At 43.3% G+C, this 21,234-nt stretch overlaps 1 protein-coding gene across 2 annotated transcripts in view; it reads right to left on the bottom strand.

Annotated features, from left to right (window-relative positions):
* LOC109902340 (nck-associated protein 5) overlaps window positions 1-21,234 on the bottom strand; it is a 125,641-nt gene that overhangs the window by 5,442 nt on the left and 98,965 nt on the right. For both annotated transcript variants that reach the window (XM_031793805.1, XM_031793809.1), the window contains exons 12-14: window positions 12,423-12,815; window positions 6,426-6,818; window positions 1,342-1,400 (exon numbers count right to left, since the gene is read on the bottom strand). In XM_031793805.1, the coding sequence (XP_031649665.1) occupies window positions 1,384-1,400; window positions 6,426-6,818; window positions 12,423-12,815 (803 nt within the window). In that variant the 3' untranslated portion in view covers window positions 1,342-1,383. The remainder of the gene's footprint in view (window positions 1-1,341; window positions 1,401-6,425; window positions 6,819-12,422; window positions 12,816-21,234) is intronic.

The following is a 21,234-nucleotide window of genomic DNA, read 5'->3' as shown; positions in this document are numbered from 1 at the left end:
ACATCTGGCCCTTCTTGGACACTGTGCTAACAAACCTCCAGACGAGCTTCAACATCATACAACACTCCTTCTGTGGCCTCCCAACTGCTTTCAAATGCTTGTAAAACTAAGTGCATGCTCTTCAACCGATTGCTGCACGCACCCTCCCGCCCGACTAGCATAACGACTCTTGATGGTTCTGACCTAGAATATGTGGACAACTACAAATATCTAGGTGTCTGGCTAGACTAAACTCTCCTTCCAGACTCACATTAAGTACCTCCAATCCAAAATTAAATCCAGAATCGGCTTCCTATTTCGCAACAAAGCCTCCTTCACTCATGCCGCCAAACATACCCACATAAAACTGACTATCCTACGATCCTTGACTTAGGCGAAGTCATTTGCAAAATAGCCCCCAACACTCTACTCAGCAAACTGGATGTAGTCTTTCACAGTGCCTCCGTTTTATCACCAAAGCCCCATATACTACCCACCACTGCGACCTCTATGCTCTCGTTGCTGCCAATGACTGGAACGAATTGCAAAACTCTCTGAAGCTGAAGTCTTATATCTCCCTCTCTATCTTTAAGCATCAGCTGTCAGAGCAGCTTACCGATCACTGTACCTGTACACAGCCACTCTGTAAATTGCACACCCGACTACCTCATCCCCATATTATTACTCACCCTCTTGCTCTTTTGCACCCCAGTATTTCTACTTGCACATCATCATCTGCACATATATCACTCCAGTATTAATGCTACATTGTAATTATTTTCGCCTCTATGACCTATTTGTTGCCTACCTCCCTACTCTTCTACATTTGCACACACTGTACATATATCTTTCTATTTTTTATTTATTTTGTGTTATTGACTGTACGTTTGTCTATGTGTAACTGTGTTGATGTTTTTGTCGCACTGCTTTGCTTTATCTTGGCCATGTCGCAGTTGCAAATGAGAACTTGTTCTCAACTGGCCTACCTGGTTAAATAAAGGTGAAATAAATCAAATTAAAATTAAATAAATATTTGTACATTTGCTGTGTAATTGTATATTTTTACTAGTTCCACAGAACCAGTCTTCTTTCATATTTACTCCTGTAAGTGCAGACCTATGGTTGATCAACTACCGATGATTTTAGAAAATGTATTCTATTCTGAAAATGACTTGTGTGCATTCCTTGATTGCTATAATCAATTAATTGGATATAAAACAGCTAACTGTTCTAACAGCAAACTGGAGTTTTGTCTGCTCTCTATGTTGGCAGGGCTGGTCTTTGATTTGAAATGGCTCAATATCATTATTTCCATTCCACCTACCAATAAAAACAAATAATAATGTTTTAAAAACAACTCACTGCTGATGGTTTCTTAGCAGTTGTCCTTGTCAGTCTTCATGATCATGTCATTCTAACTGCTGAAAAAAGAAGAGAGAGCACGGTTTTGTTCAAGTTGTATGGTCAATACATACATTTTGTAGTATTTTACCCCATTTTTAAATCTTGTCCCATCGCTACAACTCCCCGCCAAACATAACACCCGCCCGCTTAACCTGGAAGCCAGATGCACCAATGTGGCGGAGGAAACACCGTTCAACTGACAACCAGGATCAGCCTGCAGGCACCACAAGAAGTCGCTAGAGCACGATGAGCCAATAAAAGCTCCCCCGGCCAAACCCTCCCCTAACCCAGATAAGGCTGGGCCAATTGTGCGCCGCCCTATGGGACTCACGGTCACAGCCAGTTGTGACACAGCCTGAGATCAAACCCAGGTCTGTAGTGACGATGCAGTGCTTTAGACCACCGTGCCACTAGGGAGGCCCTGGTCATTACATTCTAAGTATTCTAAGACAGCAATATAACAGCAGTGTCAAGTTGATTTGCTCTTACACCCTCAGGGTAACAATATCTGCAATGCAGACAGATGTAGGGTGCAACACTCTCTCCATGTATAAAAAGTCACATTTTATTAAACATACAATAATATTACATCCATTCCCAGTAGTTCCTCATTTTTCGGCAGCACCTCCTCTCTAGTTGTTAGATCACAACATGTTTTTTTCCCGTACATATTGCTTTCAAAAAGGATGTTGTTTCCATGATACTGGATGATACTTGATACTGAGTGTATGTTGTTTTCATGATACTGCATGATACTTGATACTGAGTGTATGTTGTTTCCATGATACTGCATGATACTTGATACTGAGTGTCATCCCATACAAAGTGAACCTCATCCAGAAAATAAGCTATTAAGGGATTGTTCTATTGCTTTGCAAACAGTAACAGGAGAACATTACAGTTGTAATAGAAAACATCTAGAGCATAGAGCCTTTTTCACTGAATCTGGTGTTCGGTAATTAACAGAAGTTATTGTCCCATCCTAAGGCATTATCTGGGCATCACTTAACATTGGCCATTTTTTCTGTTTTTCTCTTGACACTACACCCCATCTCAGAAATTGTGCCAACCAAACAATTAACTCTCTGTGCATCACTATAACCAGGTTTCCATCCAACCTTTTTTATCAGAGTTAAGTACATATCAGATAAAAAACAGGTCTAATAAGTTATGCGAGAAATGTTGGTGGAAACACTTTTATGCCCAAATATTGTTATAATAACCATCAAATTGAAGTAAACTTGGAGACTTGGGAAATCATGCAGTTTATTCAGCTACAGATTAAATTAACTTCACATTGTGGTGAAATTGCACAGTGATCTTAATGCTCCTTTCCTGTAAACGTTGAGTGTCTGATTTTGGTGACAGGATCATCAATGTTTGGCTGCCTTTGGACAAATACAAATAATCTCGCTCTTTTGTCCATAATATTCTCCTAATAATCTCATCACTTTAGGGCGGTAGGTATCCAAGTGGTTAAAGCATTGGGCCAGTAACCGAAAGGATGCTAGATCGAATCCCCGAGCTGACAAGGTAAAAATCTACCCACTGTTCCTCGGCTGTCATTGTAAATAATAATTTGTTCTTATTAAAAAAACATAGGCTATAGGCCTAACCACACTGTATCTCAAATCAAATCCAATTTAATTTGTCACATACACATGGTTAGCAGATGTTAATGTGAGTGTAGCGAAATGCTTGTGCTTCTAGTTCCGACAATTACGTAATAACCAACGAGTAATCTAACCTAACAATTTCACAACAGCTACCTTATACACACAAGTGTAAAGGGATGAAGAATATGTACAAAAAGATATATGAATGAGTCATGGTGCAGAACGGCATTGGCAAGATACAGAGTGTATCGAGTACAGTATATACATATGAGATGAGTAATGTAGGGTATGTAAACATTATATTAAGTGGCATTGTTTAAAGTGGCTAGTGATATATGTATTACATAAAGATGGCAAGATTCAGTAGGTGGTATAGAGTACAGTATATACATATGAGTTGAGTAATGTAGGATATGTAGACATTATATTAAGTGGCATTGTTTAAAGTAGCTAGTGATACATTTTTTACATGTATGGCAGCAGCCACTCAATGTTAGTGGTGGCTGTGTAACAGCCTGATGGCATTGAGATAGAAGCCGTTTTTCAGTCTCTCGGTCCCAGCTTTGATGCACCTGTACTGACCTCGCCTTCTGGATGATAGCGGGGTGAACAGGCAGTGGCTCGGGTGGTTGTTGTCCTTGATGACCTTTATGGCCTTCCTGTGACATCGGGTGGTGTAGGTGTCCTGGAGGGCAGGTAGTTGGCCCCCGGTGATGCGTTGTGCCGACCTCACTACCCTCTGCAGAGCCTTACGGTTGTAGGGAGAGCAGTTGCCATACCAGGTGGTGATACAGCCCGACAGGATGCTCTCGATTGTGCATCTGTAAAAGTTTGTGAGTGCTTTTGGTGACAAGCCAAATTCTTTCAGCCTCCTGAGGTTGAAGAGGTGCTGCTGCGCCTTCTTCACCACGCTGTCTGTGTGGGTGGACCAATTCAGTTTGTCCGTGATGTGTACGCCGAGGAACTTAAAACTCCACCACTGTCCCGTCGATGTGGATAGGGGGGTTCTCCCTCTGCTGTTTCCTGAAGTCCACGATCATCTCCTTTGTTTTGTTGACGTTGAGTGTGAGGTTATTTTCCTGACACCACACTCCGAGGGCCCTCACCTTCTTCCTGTAGGCCGCCGCGTCTTTGTTGGTTATCAAGCCTACCACTGTAGTGTCGTCTGCAAACTTGATAATTGAGTGGGAGGCGCGCATGACCACGCAGTCGTGGGTGAACAGGGAGTACAGGAGAGGGCACAGAATCCATTGTGGAACCCCAGTGTTGAGGATCAGCGGGGTGGATATGTTGTTACCTACCCTCACCACCTGGGGGGCGGCCCGCCAGGAAGTCCAGTACCCAGTTGTACAAGGCGGGGTCGAGACCCAGGGTCTCGAGCTTGATAACGAGTTTTGAGGGTACTATGGTGTTAAATGCTGAGCTGTAGTCGATGAAAAGCATTCTCACATAGGTATTCCTCTTGTCCAGATGGGTTAGGGCCGTGTGGTTGCGATTGCGTCGTCTGTGGACCTTTTGGGGCGGTAAGCAAATTGGAGTGGGTCTAGGGTGTCAGGAAGGGTGGAGGTGATATGGTCCTTGACTAGTCTCTCAAAGCACTTCATGATGATGGAAGTGAGTGTTACGGGGTGGTAGTTGTTTAGCTCAGTTACCTTAGCTTTCTTGGGAACAGGAACATTGGTGGCTCTCTCAGCATGTGGGAACAGCAGACTGGGATAAGGATTGATTGAATATGCCCAAAATACGGCTGTGATTGTAATCGAAGAGAATTCTCTTGGTAGATAATGCGGTTGACATTTGATTGTGAGGAATTCTAATTCAGGTGAACAGAAGGACTTTAGTTCCTGTATGTTGTTATGATCACACCACATCTCTTTAATCATAAGGCATACCCCCCCCCGCCCTTCTTCTTACCAGAAAGATGTTTGTTTCTGTCGGCGCGATGCATGAAGAAACCAGCTGGCTGTACCAACTCCGATAGCTTGTCTCGAGTGAGCCATGTTTCCGTGAAGCAAAGAACGTTACAGTCTCTGATGTCTCTCTGGAATGCTACCCTTGCTCGGATTTCATCAACCTTGTTGTCAAGAGACTGGACATTGGCGAGTAGTATGCTCGGGAGTGGTGGTGATGTGCCCGTCTCCCGAGCCTGACCAGAAGACAGCTTCGTCTGCCCTTTTTACGGCGTCGTTGTATTGGATCGCCGGCTGGGATCCGATCCATTGTCCCGGGTAGTGGGCAAAACACAGGATCCACTTCGGGAAAGTCGTATTCCTGGTCGTAATGATGGTGAGTTGACGTTGCTCTTTTATCTAGTAATTCCTCCCGACTGTATGGAATAAAACCTAAGATTACCTGGGGTACCAATGTAATAAATATCACGTAAAAAAAACTGAATACTGCATAGTTTCCTTGGAACGCAAAGCGAGGTGGCCATCTCTGTCGGTGCCGGAATTTCAGCAAATTATCTGAGCTCTTGGCTAGATTGCATGTGCCAATACCAGAGTGGGCACACTCAACAGTAGTGTTGAAAATTCGATGGAAACCCATTTAACTTGGATTTTTTATTTGGTACATGGTAATTATACCTCAAAAGGTAGTTCTATATGCATTCCGTCATCACTCACAGCCTTTTATGAAAATCTGTCACCAATTGGATGGAAACCTAGCTAGTGAGATATGAATTTCAATCACCACAAAATCTCCTCTCATGACAGGTTAATTGAGAGTGTCTCTTTAGCAGAGTCTAAACTGGGGTTATCATTCGCATACTAATATGGGCAAGCCTCTTCTCTCTGCTCACTTAAACTGTGATCCTCTGCCTTAATGCTGGCTTTAGTTGTAGTAATAACAAGGTCTGTTCACTGTCACCTCCAGGACTGTATTTACCTCACGGGCAAAATATTTTAGAGGCCCCCTTTTTGGCAGTGGAGAGAAAATGTTTCTGCAATTCCTCCTATTTTGCCAAGGGGTGTAAAGAAAATAATGCAGTTTTAAAGCACATTTTCTGAAATTCTACACATTTTGCAATGGTGTTAATTGAGTGACTGTCAGTGGCTGACGTAAGAAGAGGAAAACTGCTGATGCACTACCAAATTTAAAATTTGCCACCTTTGTATTCTACCATTCTAAAGACACGGACCCACTGGTAGATTTGTCAAGCGTTTATACTTAGCACCTCTGAACTGAGTGCCGGTTGTAATTTGCAAACCGATTCTAAATGTAAAAAAGCTGCAACCGAGTGTAAACCGATTCTAAATGTAAAACAACGGGGAGAAATTACGGCTGTCAGTCTCCCACCAGCAGATTCAACAAGTGAACGAACAGCAAACAAATTGCAGACCATCAATTGGTGTGATGTTTTTTCTCCTTAAATCTCAACAGTAAGTTGAGACCGCGACTGAGTTCCCGATGGTCTTTTGACTTTACCTGAGGCTAGTCTGGGCAGCTTGCTCTGGGTATCACACACACTGGCACAGGTCACAAGGGGCTCAGACAGGGATTGGACAGGCTGAAGGAAGGCCAAAGTGGGATAAGGCACTGATTGGACAAGGGTCACAGTGGTGTCGGATAACGAGGAGTTGTCCAGGCCTGGTTGGCTGCAGAGATGGTCTTTTGAGCCAGACGGTACTCTCCACCGGGGTAATGGGGAGGGTGACACCTCCTCACTAGAGGAACTGGGAGCACTGGGAGGACTGAGGGAGTGTTGGGCCGATGTGGACTTGGGAAGGAGGTGGAGGATGGAGGAGAACAAGGAGGAGGAATCGAGGAGGGGGAATGTTCCAATGCCGCTGTCCAACGTTCGCATCTTGCAGCCGGAGCCTGAGGCACAAGGAAAAAACATGATGGGGCTTGGAGATGCAGGAGTTACACACAACAAATGGAACAATCTAAACAGAATTACATGTTTTCATATAATTGGTTAAGTAGGTATCATCCAATCACACCGCAAAAATCATTGTCTTGTGTCATTTGTGCCCTCTGAATAATGATAACTACCTCATGTTATGACTAGTTTAACATCAAAATCTATGAATTAATGGGTTTATAATAGCATTGGTAATATGTCTCCACAACATGAAATGCAACATTATCCTCAACATGATCAATTTTAATGAATTATTTTCTCTCCAGCCCGGTTTAATTGTCTGTTTTCTCCTTGTCCCCTGTCCTATCTCGGCCACATTATGTTCTGCATGAGGGAGTCTTAACCAGCTGCGACTGGCTGTCACCCAGGCCGCCTTGTGGTAATTTCAGTGCATTAATGCAACAGATGGTCTGTTTTTTTCGTTCTACGACACTCGGCAAAGGTCCTCTCTAAGAGCCAAGCCAGATGGATGGTAGTTACGTACAATCCAATTACATTTAACTGTGATGCTGACTAATGATTCCTCGCTAATTAGCGCATGATACCATGGTTGCCACCAGAAAGAATGGGCTTCACCCAAACAGAGAGGAATCATGGTGGATAAAGCTTAGGGAAAATGTGGCACTTTTGAGACCAATTGAGATTGTGATTTAGTGGCAGTGTGTCAAATCAAGTGCATTTATGATATTGGACAGTTGGTGACACAGCGATTGCTAATGCCATCAAGCAATATTGAATACGTATCTATTTCAACTGTAATACAACTGTACACTTCATGTAGTATGCTGGGCAACACAATGTTTGAATATTTAATGTATAAAATAATTCAAGTACAGTAATGACAACTCTGTCATTTTGCATTCTCACACTGCATTATTTCACTTGCACCTCCTGGCACAGACAAACACAGCTCAAAACAACATACAGTATATTAAAATCAAACCATCAAGGTCCCTGTCTCCTTGTCATGCTGGCATGATTTTCTACCTAATAGCCAGTAGACTTCTTTAGCAACAGACAATAAAATACTGGTTCCTCTTCAGCAATCCAGAGAAACAGGTGGGCTGCTAACTGACAACTTCACTGATAATTGGGTGTCTTCATTCAGTATGTGTTTTAATTATACAGTCAGAGACAACATTCCCTAGCTTCAAGAGGTTAATGCGAGCGTAGCGAAATGCTTGTGCTTCTAGTTCCGACAATGCAGTAATAACTAACGAGTAATCTAACCTAACAATTTCACAACAGCTACCTTATACACACAAGTGTAAAGGGACGAAGGATATGTACATAAAGATATATGAATGAGTGATGGTACAGAACGGCATAGGCAAGACGCAGTAGATGGTATCGAGTACATTATATACATATGAGATGAGTAATGTAGGGTATGTAAACATTATATGAAGTGGCATTGTTTAGTGGCTAGTGATACATTTATTACATAAAGATGGCAAGATTCAGTAGGTGGTATTGAGTACAGTATAGACATTTGAGATGAGTAATGTAGGGTATGTAGACATTATATTAAGTGGCATTGTTTAAAGTGGCTAGTGATACATTTTTCACATGTATGGCAGCAGCCACTCAATGTTAGTGGTGGCTGTTTAACAGTCTGATGTCCTTGAGATAGAAGCTGTTTTTCAGTCTCTCGGTCCCTGCTTTGATGCACCTGTACTGACCTGTACTCGCCTTCTGGATGATAGCGGGGTGAACAGGCAGTGGCTCGGGTGGTTGTTGTCCTTGATGATCGTTATCGCCTTCCTGTGACATCTGGTGGTGTAGGTGTCCTGGAGGGCAGGTAGTTTGCCCCCGGTGATGCGTTGTGCAGAACTCACTACCCTCTGGAGAGCCTTACGGTTGTGGGTGGAGCAGTTGCCATACCAGGCGGTGATACAGCCCGACAGGATGCTCTCGATTGTGCTTCTGTAAAAGTTTGTGAGTGTTTTTCGTGATAAGCCGAATTTCTTCAGCCTCCTGAGGTTGAAGAGGCGCTGCTGCGCCTTCTTCACCACGCTGTCTGTGTGGGTGGACCAATTCAGTTTGTCCGTGATGTGTATGCTGAGGAACTTAAAACTTTCTACCCTCTCCACAACTGTCCCGTCGATGTGGATAGGGGGGTCCTCCCTCTGCTATTTCCTGAAGTCCACGATCGTCTCCTTTGTTTTGTTGACTTTGAGTGTGAAGTTAGTTTCCTGACACCACACTCCGAGGGCCCTCACCTCCTCCCTATAGGCCGTCTCGTCGTTGTTGGTTATCAAGCCTACCACTGTAGTGTTGTCTGCAAACTTGATGATTGAGTTGGAGGCGCGCATGGCCACACAGTCGTGGGTGAACAGGGAGCACAGGAGAGGGCTCAGAATGCACCCTTGTGGAGGATCAGCGGGGTGGAGATGTTGTTACCTACCCTCACCACCTGGGGGGCGGCCCGCCAGGAAGTCCAGTACCCAGTTGCACAGGGCGGGGTCGAGACTCAGGGTCTCGAGCTTGATAACAAGTTTAGAGGGTACTATGGTGTTACATGCTGAGCTGTAGTCGATGAAAAGCATTCTCACATAGGTATTCCTCTTGTCCAGATGGGTTAGGGTGCAGTGTGGTTGCGATTGTGTTGTCTGTGGACCTATTGGGGCGGTAAGCAAATTGAAGTGGGTCTAGGGTGTCAGGTAGGGTGGAGGTGATATGGTCCTTGACTAGTCTCTCAAAGCACTTCATGATCATGGAAGTGAGTGCTACGAGGAGGTAGTCGTTTAGCTCAGTTACCTTGGCTTTCTTGGGAACAGGGACAATGGTGGCCCTATTGTAGCATATGGGAACAGCAGACTGGGATAAGGAATGATTGAATATGCCCGTAGACACACCAGCCAGCTGGTCTGACAATGCTCTGAGTACGCGGCTAGGGATGCAGTCTGGGCCTGCAGCCCTGCGAGGCTTAACACGTTTAAATGTTTTACTCACGTCGGCTACAGTGAAGGAGAGTCCACAGGTTTTGGTAGCGGGCCATGTCAGTGGCACTGTATTGTCCTCAATGCGAGCAAAGTTGTTTAGTCTGTCTGGGAGCAAGACATCCTAATCCGCGGGGCTGGTTTTCTTTTTGTAATCCATGATTGACTGTAGAACCTGCCATACATCTTGTGTATGAGCCGTTGAATTGCGACTTGTCTCTACACTGACGCTTAGCTTGTTTGATTGCCTTGCGGAGGGAATAGCTACACTGTTTGTATTCGGTCATGTTTCTGGTCACCTTGCCCTGGTTAAAAGCAGTGGTTCGCACTTTCAGTTTTGCGCGAATGCTGCCATCAATCCACATTTTCTGGATTGGGAATGTGTTAATAGTTGCTGTGGGTACGACATCGCCAATGCACTTGCTAATGAACTCGCTCACCGAATTAGCGTATTCGTCAATGTTGTTTTTTGACGCAATGCGGAACATATCCCAAACCACGTGATCGAAGCAATCTTGAAGTGTGGAATCAGATTGGTCAGACCGGCGTTGAACAGACCTGAGAGCGGGAGCTTCCTGTTTTAGTTTCTGTCTATAGGCTGGAAGCAAATAAATAGAGTCGTGGTCAGCTTTTCCGAAAGAAGGGCGGGGGAGGAACTTATATGCATCGTGGAAGTTAGAATAACAATGAACCAGGGTTTTACCAGCCCTGGTAGCACAATCGATATGCTGATACAATTTAGGGAGTCTTGTTTTCAGATTAGCCTTGTTAAAATCCCCAGCTACAATGAATGCAGCCTCAGGAAATGTGGTTTCCAGTTTACATAGAGTCAAATAAAGTTTGTTCAGGGCCATCGATGTGTCTGCTTGGGGGGGAATATATGCGGCTGTGATTATAATCAAAGAGAATTCTATTGGTAGATAATGCGGTCGACATTTGATTGTGAGGAATTCTAATTCGGGTGAACAGAAGGACTTGAGTTCCTGTATGTTGTTATGATCACCACGTCTCGTTAATCATAAGGCATACCCCCCCGCCCCTCTTCTTACCAGAACATTTTTTGTTTCTGTCGGCGCGATGCATGAAGAAACCAGCTGGCTGTATCAACTCCGATAGCGTGTCTCGAGTGAGCCATGTTTCTGTGAAGCAAAGAACGTTACAGTCTCTGATGTCTCTCTGGAATGCTACCCTTGCTCTGATTTCATCAACCTTGTTGTGAAGAGACTGGACATTGGTGAGTAGTATGCTCGGGAGTGGTGGGTGATGTGCCCGTCTCCCGAGCCTGACCAGAAGACAGCTTCGTCTGCCCCTTTTACGGCGTCGTTGTATTGGATCGCCGGCTGGGATCCGATCCATTGTCCCGGGTAGTGGGCAAAACACAGGAACCGCTTCGGGAAAGTCGTATTCCTGGTCGTAATGATGGTGAGTTGACGTTGCTCTTATATCCAGTAGTTTCTCCCGACTGTATGTAATAAAACCTAAGATTACCTGGGGTACCAATTTAATAAATATCACGTAAAAAAACAAAATACTGCATAGTTTCCTAGGACCGCGAAGCGAGGTGGCCATCTCTGTCGGTGCCGGAATTTCAGCAAATTATCTGAGCTGCTGGCTAGATTGCATGTGCCAATACCAGAGTGGGCACACTCGCTATATAAAGCAACATTTTTGAGTGAGTAAACCATCAGTAGAGTTGAAAATTCGATGGAAACCCATTTAACTTGGATTTTTTATTTGGTACATGGTAATTATACCTCAAAAGGTATTTCAATATGCATTCCGTCATCACGCACAGCCTTTTGTGAAAATCTGTCACCAATTGGATGGAAACCTAGCTAGTGAGATATGAATTTCAATCACCACCAAATCTCCTCTCATGACAGGTTAATTGAGAGTGTCTCTTTAGCAGAGTCTAAACTGGGGCTATCATTCGCATACTAATATGGGCAAGCCTCTTCTCTCTGCTCACTTAAAATGTGATCCTCTGCCTTAATGCTGGCTTTAGTTGTCGAAATAACAAGGTCTGATCACTGTCACCTCCAGGACTGTATTTACCTCACGGGCAAAATATTTTAGAGGCCCCCTTTTTGGCAGTGGAGAGAAAATGTTCCTGCAATTCCACCTATTTTGCCAAGCGGTGTAAAGAACATAATGCAGTTTTAAAGCACATTTTCTGAAATTCTACACATTTTGCAATGGGGGTAACTGAGTGACTGTCAGTGACTGACGTAAGAAGAGTAAAATTGCTGATTAAATAAAAAATGTGCCACCTTTGTATTCTACCATTCTAAAGACACGGACACACCAGTAGATTTGTCAAGCGTTTATACTTAGCACCTCTGAAAAGAGTGCCGGTTGTAATTTGCAAACCGATTCTAAATGTAAAAAAGCTACAACCGAGTGTAAACCGATTCGAAATGTAAAACAACGGGGAGAAATGATGGCTGTCAGTCTCCCACCAGCAGATTCAACAAGCGAACAAACAGCGAACAAATTGCAGACCATCAATTGGTGCGATGTTTTTTCTCCTTAACTCTCAACAGTAAGTTGAGACCGCTACTGAGTTCCCGATGACCAGACAGATGTATCTCTGGACAAGTGGTATTTTGACTTTACCTGAGGCTAGTCTGGGCAGCTTGCTCTGGGTATCACACACACTGGCACAGGTCACAAGGGACTCAGACAGGGATTGGACAGGCTGAAGGAAGGCCAAAGTGGGATAAGGCACTGATTGGACAAGGGTCACAGTGGTGTCGGATAACGAGGAGTTGTCCAGGCCTGGTTGGCTGCAGAGATGGTCTTTTGAGCCAGACGGTACTCTCCACCGGGGCAATGGGGAGGGTGGCACCTCCTCACTAGAGGAACTGGGAGCACTGGGAGGACTGAGGGAGTGTTGGGCCGATGTGGACTTGGGAAGGAGGTGGAGGATGGAGGAGAACAAGGAGGAGGAACCGAGGAGGGGGAATGTTCCAATGCCGCTGTCCAACGTTCGCATCTTGCAGCCGGAGCCTGAGGCACAAGGAAAAAACATGATGGGGCTTGGAGATGCAGGAGTTACACACAACAAATGGAACAATCTAAACAGAATGACATGTTTTCATATAATTAGTTAAGTAGGTATCATCCAATCACACCGCAAAAATCATTGTCTTGTGTCATCTGTGCCCTCTGAATAATGATAACTACCTCATGTTATGACAAGTATAACATAAAAATCTATGAATTAATGGGTTTTTAATAGCATTGGAAATATGTCTCCACAACATGAAATGCAACATTATCCTCAACATGATCAATTTTAATGAATTATTTTCTCTCCAGCCTGGTTTGATTGTCTGTTTTCTCCTTGTCCCCTGTCCTATCTCGGCCACATTATGTTCTGCATGAGGGAGTCTTAACCAGCTGCGACTGGCTGTCACCCAGGCCGCCTTGTGGTAATTTCAGTGCATTAATGCAACAGATGGTCTGTTTTTTTCGTTCTACGACACTCGGCAAAGGTCCTCTCTAAGAGCCAAGCCAGATGGATGGTAGTTACGTACAATCCAATTACATTTAACTGTGATGCTGGCTAATGATTCCTCGCTAATTAGCGCATGATACCATGGTTGCCACCAGAGAGAATGGGCTTCACCCAAACAGAGAGGAATCATGGTGGATAAAGCTTAGGGAAAATGTGGCACTTTTGAGACCAATTGAGATTGTGATTTAGTGGCAGTGTGTCAAATCAAGTGCATTTATGATATTGTACAGTTGGTGACAAAGCGATTGCTAATGAACTACTGTTCAAGCAATATTGAATACGTATCTATTTCAACTGTAATACAACTGTACACTTCATGTAGTATGCTGGGCAACACAATGTTTGAATATTTATTGTATAAATAATTAAAGTACAGTAATGACAACTCTGTCATTTTGCATTCTCACGCAGCATTATTTCACTTGCACCTCCTGGCACAGACAAACACAGCTCAGAACAACATATATTGAAATCAAACCATCAAAGTCCCTGTCTCCTTGTCATGCTGGCATGATTTTCTACCTAATAGCCAGTAGACTTCTTTAGCAACAGAAAATAAAATACTGGTTCCTCTTCAGCAATCCAGAGAAACAGGTGGGCTGCTAACTGACAACTTCACTGATAATTGGGTGTCTTCATTCAGTATGTGTTTTAATTATACAGTCAGAGACAACAATTCAGGGTGTCAGTTTCAAATTGTGACAAACCTGTGACAAACAGCTCTCGAAATAAATAACAACAACGATGGAAGTAGCTCTTACTTTCCTGTCACACAAACAGGATGAACTAATAAAGGCAAAAGCACAATACAGATCACAGACGTTATTGATGAGTGTTTTTGAAGGAAAAACTTAACAAGGCCCTCTGTGACACTTCCTTGCATGGGAAGGCAGCATCAGAGAGGTTGACCATTGATTTCCCTCAAAAAGCCCTTGGCACTACCTAAGAATCCTGTCCTTGTCTGATCTCCTTTCAATTTGCCTGAAAGAATGAAAAGACACTGAACAAGGACTGACAAGCTAACACCTACAAAGTTCAGTGGCTACAAATAACTGAAGATGCACAAATGGAACAGTATGATCATCTAAACTCTTTTAAGGTCAACTGTATAATCAATATCTTAAAGTCACACAGAAGTTCTTCGGGTGTCCTCGTGTGTAAATATTAATGAGAAGGAATTTTGTAGTATTCATGGCATGATGTTTACAGTTCATCCACATTCAATGAGTTCAATAAGTTCAATGCACAGCAGCATAGTTCAAAGTATTAGTCTTAACACCTGCTAAACTGTGTACACGGCCAATAAACTTTATTCGATTTATCAACTTTGCATAAATGTGGCTTGGTGGTTGAACACAAAAAAAAATCAACATAATCAACATCGTGTTTTTTTGTCAAATTTAAACGCAGATTTTAACACACAGGTTTCAAGGTTTGCTAGGGGTTGATAAGGTGCTTGGCCAGAAAAGTTAGAAAATCACTTTGGTAAAGACCAAAGATCTTTATAAGACCATTTATTAATTCAGAGGAGACAAGATAAATGAGACACATTGGCTTAGTTGGCGGAGTATAGAAATGTCACTGGTGATTAAACCACATAGCAATATGAATTATATTTTTCGCACTACAGGGTAAAGGACAGATCAAAATTTACTGGAAGAGGGGTGGTCCAAAATAGTGGTGGGTTGTCAAACTTGTTATGCTTTGGGGAGGGTTGTGTGGGTTTTTGGGGGGCACAGGGGAGGATAGTGCATTTTTGTCCCTGGTTTACATTAGCTCTTCTGATCATATTATCCCTATTAACAATTGCTTGACTTACTTTTGATATCACCCTAACAAAGTTTAGAGACATTTGTGAAGGTTTGGTATGGTGTGGCTATTATTAAGCTTTAGCTACTGCAGGCCTTTGATATGAAGGCAGTGCGCCCCGGCACTCCAACTGACTCTGACAGTTGAATTTAAGGTCAAGAAGACTGTTTAAGGTCCACGAGAGTTACCCTTATAATATAACGCCTATCTTTATACAAAATATTCAGATCGAAAAAGAACGAAACACCCTCCTTCTGTACATTTATATCTGTATAGGAGACGCAGAAGCCATCTGACATAAAGAAATGCATGCCGGTGTCATAGCATGTCACCGGCATATCTCTACCGATCTGCAGTTAGGCCTAACCATCTCTGCCTTTTCATAAGCTATGTACAAGTATTCCCCTTGAATTTTTCCATACTTTGTTACATTACAGCCTTATTCTAAAATGTATTCAATTGTTTTGTCTTCTTCTCATCAATCTACACACAATACCCCATGACAATATACCCCAATACCCCAATGACAAAGCAAACACAGGTTTCTAGATGTTTTAGCAAATGTACAAAAAAATATTTACATAAGTATTCAGACCCTTTGCTCAGTACTTTGTTGAAGGACTTTTGGCAGCGATTACAGCCTCAAGTCTGCTTGGGTATGATGCTACAAGCTTGGCACACCTGCATTTGTGGAGTTTCTCCTATTCTTTTGTGCAGATCCTCTCAAGCTCAGTCAGGTTAGATGGGGAGCGTCGCAGCACAGCTATTTTCAGGTCTCTCCAGAGATGTTCAATCGGGTTCAAGTCTGGGCTCTGGCTGGGCCACGCTAGGCCAATTGTGCATCGCCCCATGGACCTCCCGGTCGTGGCTGGTTACGACAGAGCCTGGGCACAACTTAAGGACATTCAAAGACTTGACACGAAGCCACTCCTGCGCTGTCTTGGCTGTGTGCTTAGGGTCGTTGTCCTGTTGGAAGTTGAACCTTCGCCCCAGTCTGAGGTCCTGAGCGATCTGGAGCAGGTTTTCATCAAGGATCTCTCTGTACTTTGCTCCGTTCATCTTTCCCTCGATCCTGACTAATTTACCAGTCCCTGCTGCTGAAAAACATCCCACAGCATGATGCTGCCACCATCATGCTTCACCATAGGGATGGTGCCAGGTTTCCTCCAGACGTGACGTTTGGCATTCAGGCCAAAGAGTTCAATCTTGGTTTCATCAGACCAGAGAATCTTGTTCATCATGGTCTGAGAGTCCTTTAAGTGCCTTTTGACAAACTCCAAGCGGGCTGTCATGTACCTTTAACTGAGCAGTGGCTTCCGTCAGGCCACTCTACCATGATGGCCTGATTGGTGTAGTGCTGCAGAGATGGCTGTCCTTCTGGAAGTTTCTCCCATCTCCATGGAGGAACTCTGGAGCTCTGTCAGGCTCTGTCAGGTTCTTGGTGACCAAGGCCCTTCTCTCCCGATTGCTCAGTTTGGCCAGCTGGCCAGCTCTAGGAAGAGTTTTAGTGGTTCCAAACATCTTCCATTTAAGAATGATGGAGGCCACTGCGTTCTTGTGGACCTTCAATGCTGCATACATTTTTTGGTACCATTCCCCAAATCTGTGCCTCGACACAATCCTGTCTCAGAGCACAACGGACAATTCCTTCAACCTCATGGCTTGGTTTTGCTCTGACATGCAGTGTCAAGTGTGGGACCTTTTATAGACAGGTGTGTGCCTTTCCAAATCATGTCCAGTCAATTTAATTTACCACAGGTGGACTCCAATAAAGTTGTAGAAACATCTCAAGGATGATCAATTGAAACAGGATGAACCTGAGCTCAATTTAGAGTAAAAAACAACAACTTGTTTTTGCTTTGTCATTATGGGGTATTGTGTGTAGATTGACAAGATATTATTGTTTTTTAAAACCATTTTAGAATAAGGCTGTAACATAACAGAATGTGGAAAAATTCAATGGGTCTGAATTCTTTCCGAATGCACTGTATGTATGTGTATATATAGATATATATATACTTTTAGCCATGTCGTGTATGTACAGTTGAAGTTGGAAGTTTACATACACTTTGGTTGGAGTCATTAAAACTCGTTTTTCAACCACCACAAATTTCTTGTTAACAAACTATAGTTTTGGAAAGTCAGTTAGGACATCTACTTTCTGCATGACACAAGTAATTTTTCCAACAATTGTTTACAGACAGATTATTTCACTTATAATTCACTGTATCACAATTCCAGTGGGTCAGAAGTTTACATACACTAAGTTGGCGGTGCTTTTAAACAGCTTGGAAAATTCCAGAAAATGATGTCATGGCTTTAGAGCTGTGCCAAGCAGGAGCAGTATACTCCCGGGTGGGCCGGAGTAGCCGGTGCAAATGGTCATCAGGTCTTCCTGTATCACATGGAACCTACTAAAGTAGTGAAGGAGAAAAGGTTTACTGTTGCTCTTTTTTACCATAGTAGCAACCTGCTCACCCCATTGTAAGTCCTTCTCTACCATTACCACTAAAATCTTCATACTATCACATACTTTGAGATGCTGGCCCTCGATCCGGAGAGTGCATGGGACAGGTGGATTTCTTGTGAAGGTCACTTTGCATTTGACAGTTTGCATTTGACACCTATTGTCGAAATCCTGGGCTGCACTTTCTATGACCGCAAGGAGGATGAGAGGGCCAAGAAGAGTTCCTCGAGCCACGCCATCAGCTCCTGCCAGCCTGAGAGGCTGTCTTGGTAGCGTGTCAGTTTTTGTGCGGCCGGTCACAAAACTGCAGAGCTATGCTGTGAGGGCAGGTCTGACACCCAGTTAGATTAGGTGTTCAATGGTTATGGTATAGTCAATTTTGTCAAAGGCCTTGGAGAAGTCAATGGTGATGAGGTTGGTTATGGTGGATGGGATCTCTGATTGCTTGTAAAAACAGTCCAGGAGGCTAACACGTGTGTGGGTTTTCTTTTTTAAGATGTGAAATCTGGTTTGACTAAAATGTCTGTTTTGCATGACAGATGGCTTCCTGAACTTTGTTCCTGTAGAATCTGGAAAGAGTTGAATTCTTTCCACACCATATTCATTTTGACGAGGAGTGATCATGTTCTTGATATCAGCTGTCATCCAGTGCCTGTCAGTAGTGCCTGTCAGTAGGGTGCCAATATTATTATAATAATACTAATATTCAAACCATAATGTAAAACATGCTGATTTCAAAGCTTATTGTCACCAAAAACTGTATTAATTCACTTAATCGTCTCTCCCTCCCATCCAAAGATACTTCCCCCTTTTGTCTGTGTCACATCTTCTCCCCAGACCCTCACCGAACTCAACTCAACTGTGTGGGCATGTGCCTGGTCATGAATGACGTCATTACTGGGTTATAGAGACGCACACTTTTATAAAAGAAGAGATTGCTACTTCTATGCAAATGTTCTTGATCAGTAGAATAAAATAATTCCCAAATGGAAGGGAAACCGAATGTCATCTGTAGCCCCAGGAAAACAGTGAATGCATGCACAGATTCCTATTGAATATACATTCACCTGTATTGTGAATAGGCTTAGGCTATATCTTGATTTACCCAGTTTATGAATAGAGATTTACCATTCAAATACATCATTACCATTATGTTGATGTGTAGTTAGATTGGTAAAAACAAAGTCAAATGAATTGCATGATTGTATAATTGATTCATTAATGCATGCATGGCTGTCTCTGGAAAATGTTTACATCAAATGTGAAATGTAATGTTTGAATTTAAAAAACGGCCAACGATTGAGTTTATCTGTCTGGATCAACCCACTGGGCATAGACGTCAATTGGTTCAATGTAATTTCATTGAAATGATGTGGAAACAATGTTGATTCAACCAGTGTGTGCCAAGCGGGAAGTGTCATTCTGTGACTTAGCTAATACGCCTTTTTTGCAGTGGCATATATGAGGACATTTTGGTATAGAGTATCGTGAGTACTAAATGTTTGGATATAGAAGTCAAAATTCCATGTGGTAAATTAGTTAATAGAAAAAGAAGGAGAGTTCCAAACCTCTCTGCCAATAACTGCAAATTTTCCGTTTTTGGGGAGGGCCCCACCCGAACAACTCCCAGAAAATCATAGCACAATTCTTGCTTGAGAAATTGCTCTTTGTTAAGAAGCTATTTTTGTTTCTTTTTTATCATTTGAATTGAAAACAATCACTGTAAGGTACAGTACTTAATTGTTAGCCGGAAAGGATTTGATAATGAGATAAAAAAAACAGCTGTGTTGGACCTTTTCTCTACGCCCCATGGCAACATGTGTAGAATTACAGAATATTAACTAATACTTACATTTTCTCTCCACCATCAAGAGGGGGCCACTGAAATGTTTTGCCTGCGAGGTGGGGGGACATCCTAACCAAATCTCGATTAGGGCCCCCAAAAGGTGGCATGTTTTTATGAGCTTGGGTCCCAGGAAAACACTGAATTTCTCATTTGCATCCCAGGCTGAAAAAGTTTAAGGACCCCTGCCCTATGTGAAGGCTTCATTAGGGGTGAGACCAATGCTAGAAGGTTAACCATCTGATCATTTTTTATTCACTGGAAATGGTGTTACTTATTCATGTCTATTGAACTTATTTCAAGGTTTTCAAATGGTTGAGGGAGGTCACTTGACAGGTGAATGTAACAGGGCTGCAGGATAGACCATCAAATTGTTCACACAGAACCTTTAAAAAAGATTTTGAAAGGGAAAATCACCCAACCAATCCTCCACTCCAAACAATTGTTACTTTACACATGTTATTACACTGAACAAAAAAGATAAACGCAAAACGCAATTGGTCTCATGTTTCAGGAGCTGAAATAAAATATCCCCAATATTGTCACATTTTCTCTCAAATTTTGGCCTCGAATTTGCTTACATCCTGTCAGTGAGCATTTCTCCTTTGCCAAGATATTCCATCCACCTGACAGGTGTGGCATATCAAGAAGCGGATTAAACAGCATGATCATTACACAGGTGCACCTTGTGATGGGGACAATCAAAAGCCACTTCAAAATGTGCAGTTTTGTCACACAACACAATGACACAGATGTCTTAAGTTTTGAGTGAGTGTGCAATGGGCATGCTGATTGCAGGAATGTCTACCAGAGAATTTAATGTTAATTTCTCTAAAATAAGCCTTGTTTTAGAGAATTTGGCAGTATGTTCAACTGGCCTCACAACTGCAGACCACGTGTAACCACACAAGCCCAGGACCTCCAAATCCGGCTTCTTCACCTGTTGGATCGCCTGAGACCAGCCACCCGGAAAGCTGATAAAACTGTGGGTTTGCACAACGGAATGATGTCTTCACAAACTGTCAGAAACCCGTCTCAGGGAAGCTCACCTGCATACTCATTGTCCTCACCAGGGTCTTGACCTGACTGCAGTTCGGTGTCGTAACCAACTTCAGTAGGCAAATGCTCACCTTCGATGGCCACTGGCACACTGGAGAAGTGTGCCCTTCACGGTTGAATCCCTGCATATGGCAGATGGCAGACCGCGTGTATGGCGTTGTGTGGGCGAGTGGTTTGCTGATGTCAACATTGTGAACAGAGGGCCCCATGGTGGCAGTGGTGTTATGGTATGGGCAGGCATAAGCTATGGACAACGAACACAATTACATTCAATTTTAGTTTGAATGCACAGAGATACCGTGATGAGATCCTGAGGCCCATTGTAGTGCCATTCATCCGCCACCATCACCTCATGTTTCAGCATGATAATGCACGACCCCATGTCGCAAGGATCTGTACACAATTCTTGGTAGGTGAAAATGTCCCTGTTTTTCCATGGCTTGCATACTCACCAGACATGTCACCCATTTGGCATGTTTGGGACATGGGGCTGTGCATTATCCAGCAACTTTGCACAGCCATTGAAGAGGAGTGGGACAACATTACGCTGGCCACAATAAACAGCCTGAGCAACTCTATGCGAAGGAGAGGTGTCGTGCTGCAAGAGGCAAATGGTGGTCACACCAGATACTGACTGGCTTTCTGATCCACGTCCCTACCTTTTTTGTAAGATATCTGTGACCAACAGATGCATATCTGCATTCCCAGTCATGTGAAATCAATAGATTAG

Source organism: Oncorhynchus kisutch, linkage group LG2 (genome assembly GCF_002021735.2).
Source record: "Oncorhynchus kisutch isolate 150728-3 linkage group LG2, Okis_V2, whole genome shotgun sequence".
NCBI lineage: Eukaryota > Metazoa > Chordata > Actinopteri > Salmoniformes > Salmonidae > Oncorhynchus > Oncorhynchus kisutch.
The sequence above is the reverse complement of the archived record's forward strand: the minus strand, read 5'-3'. Positions and strand labels throughout refer to the sequence as shown.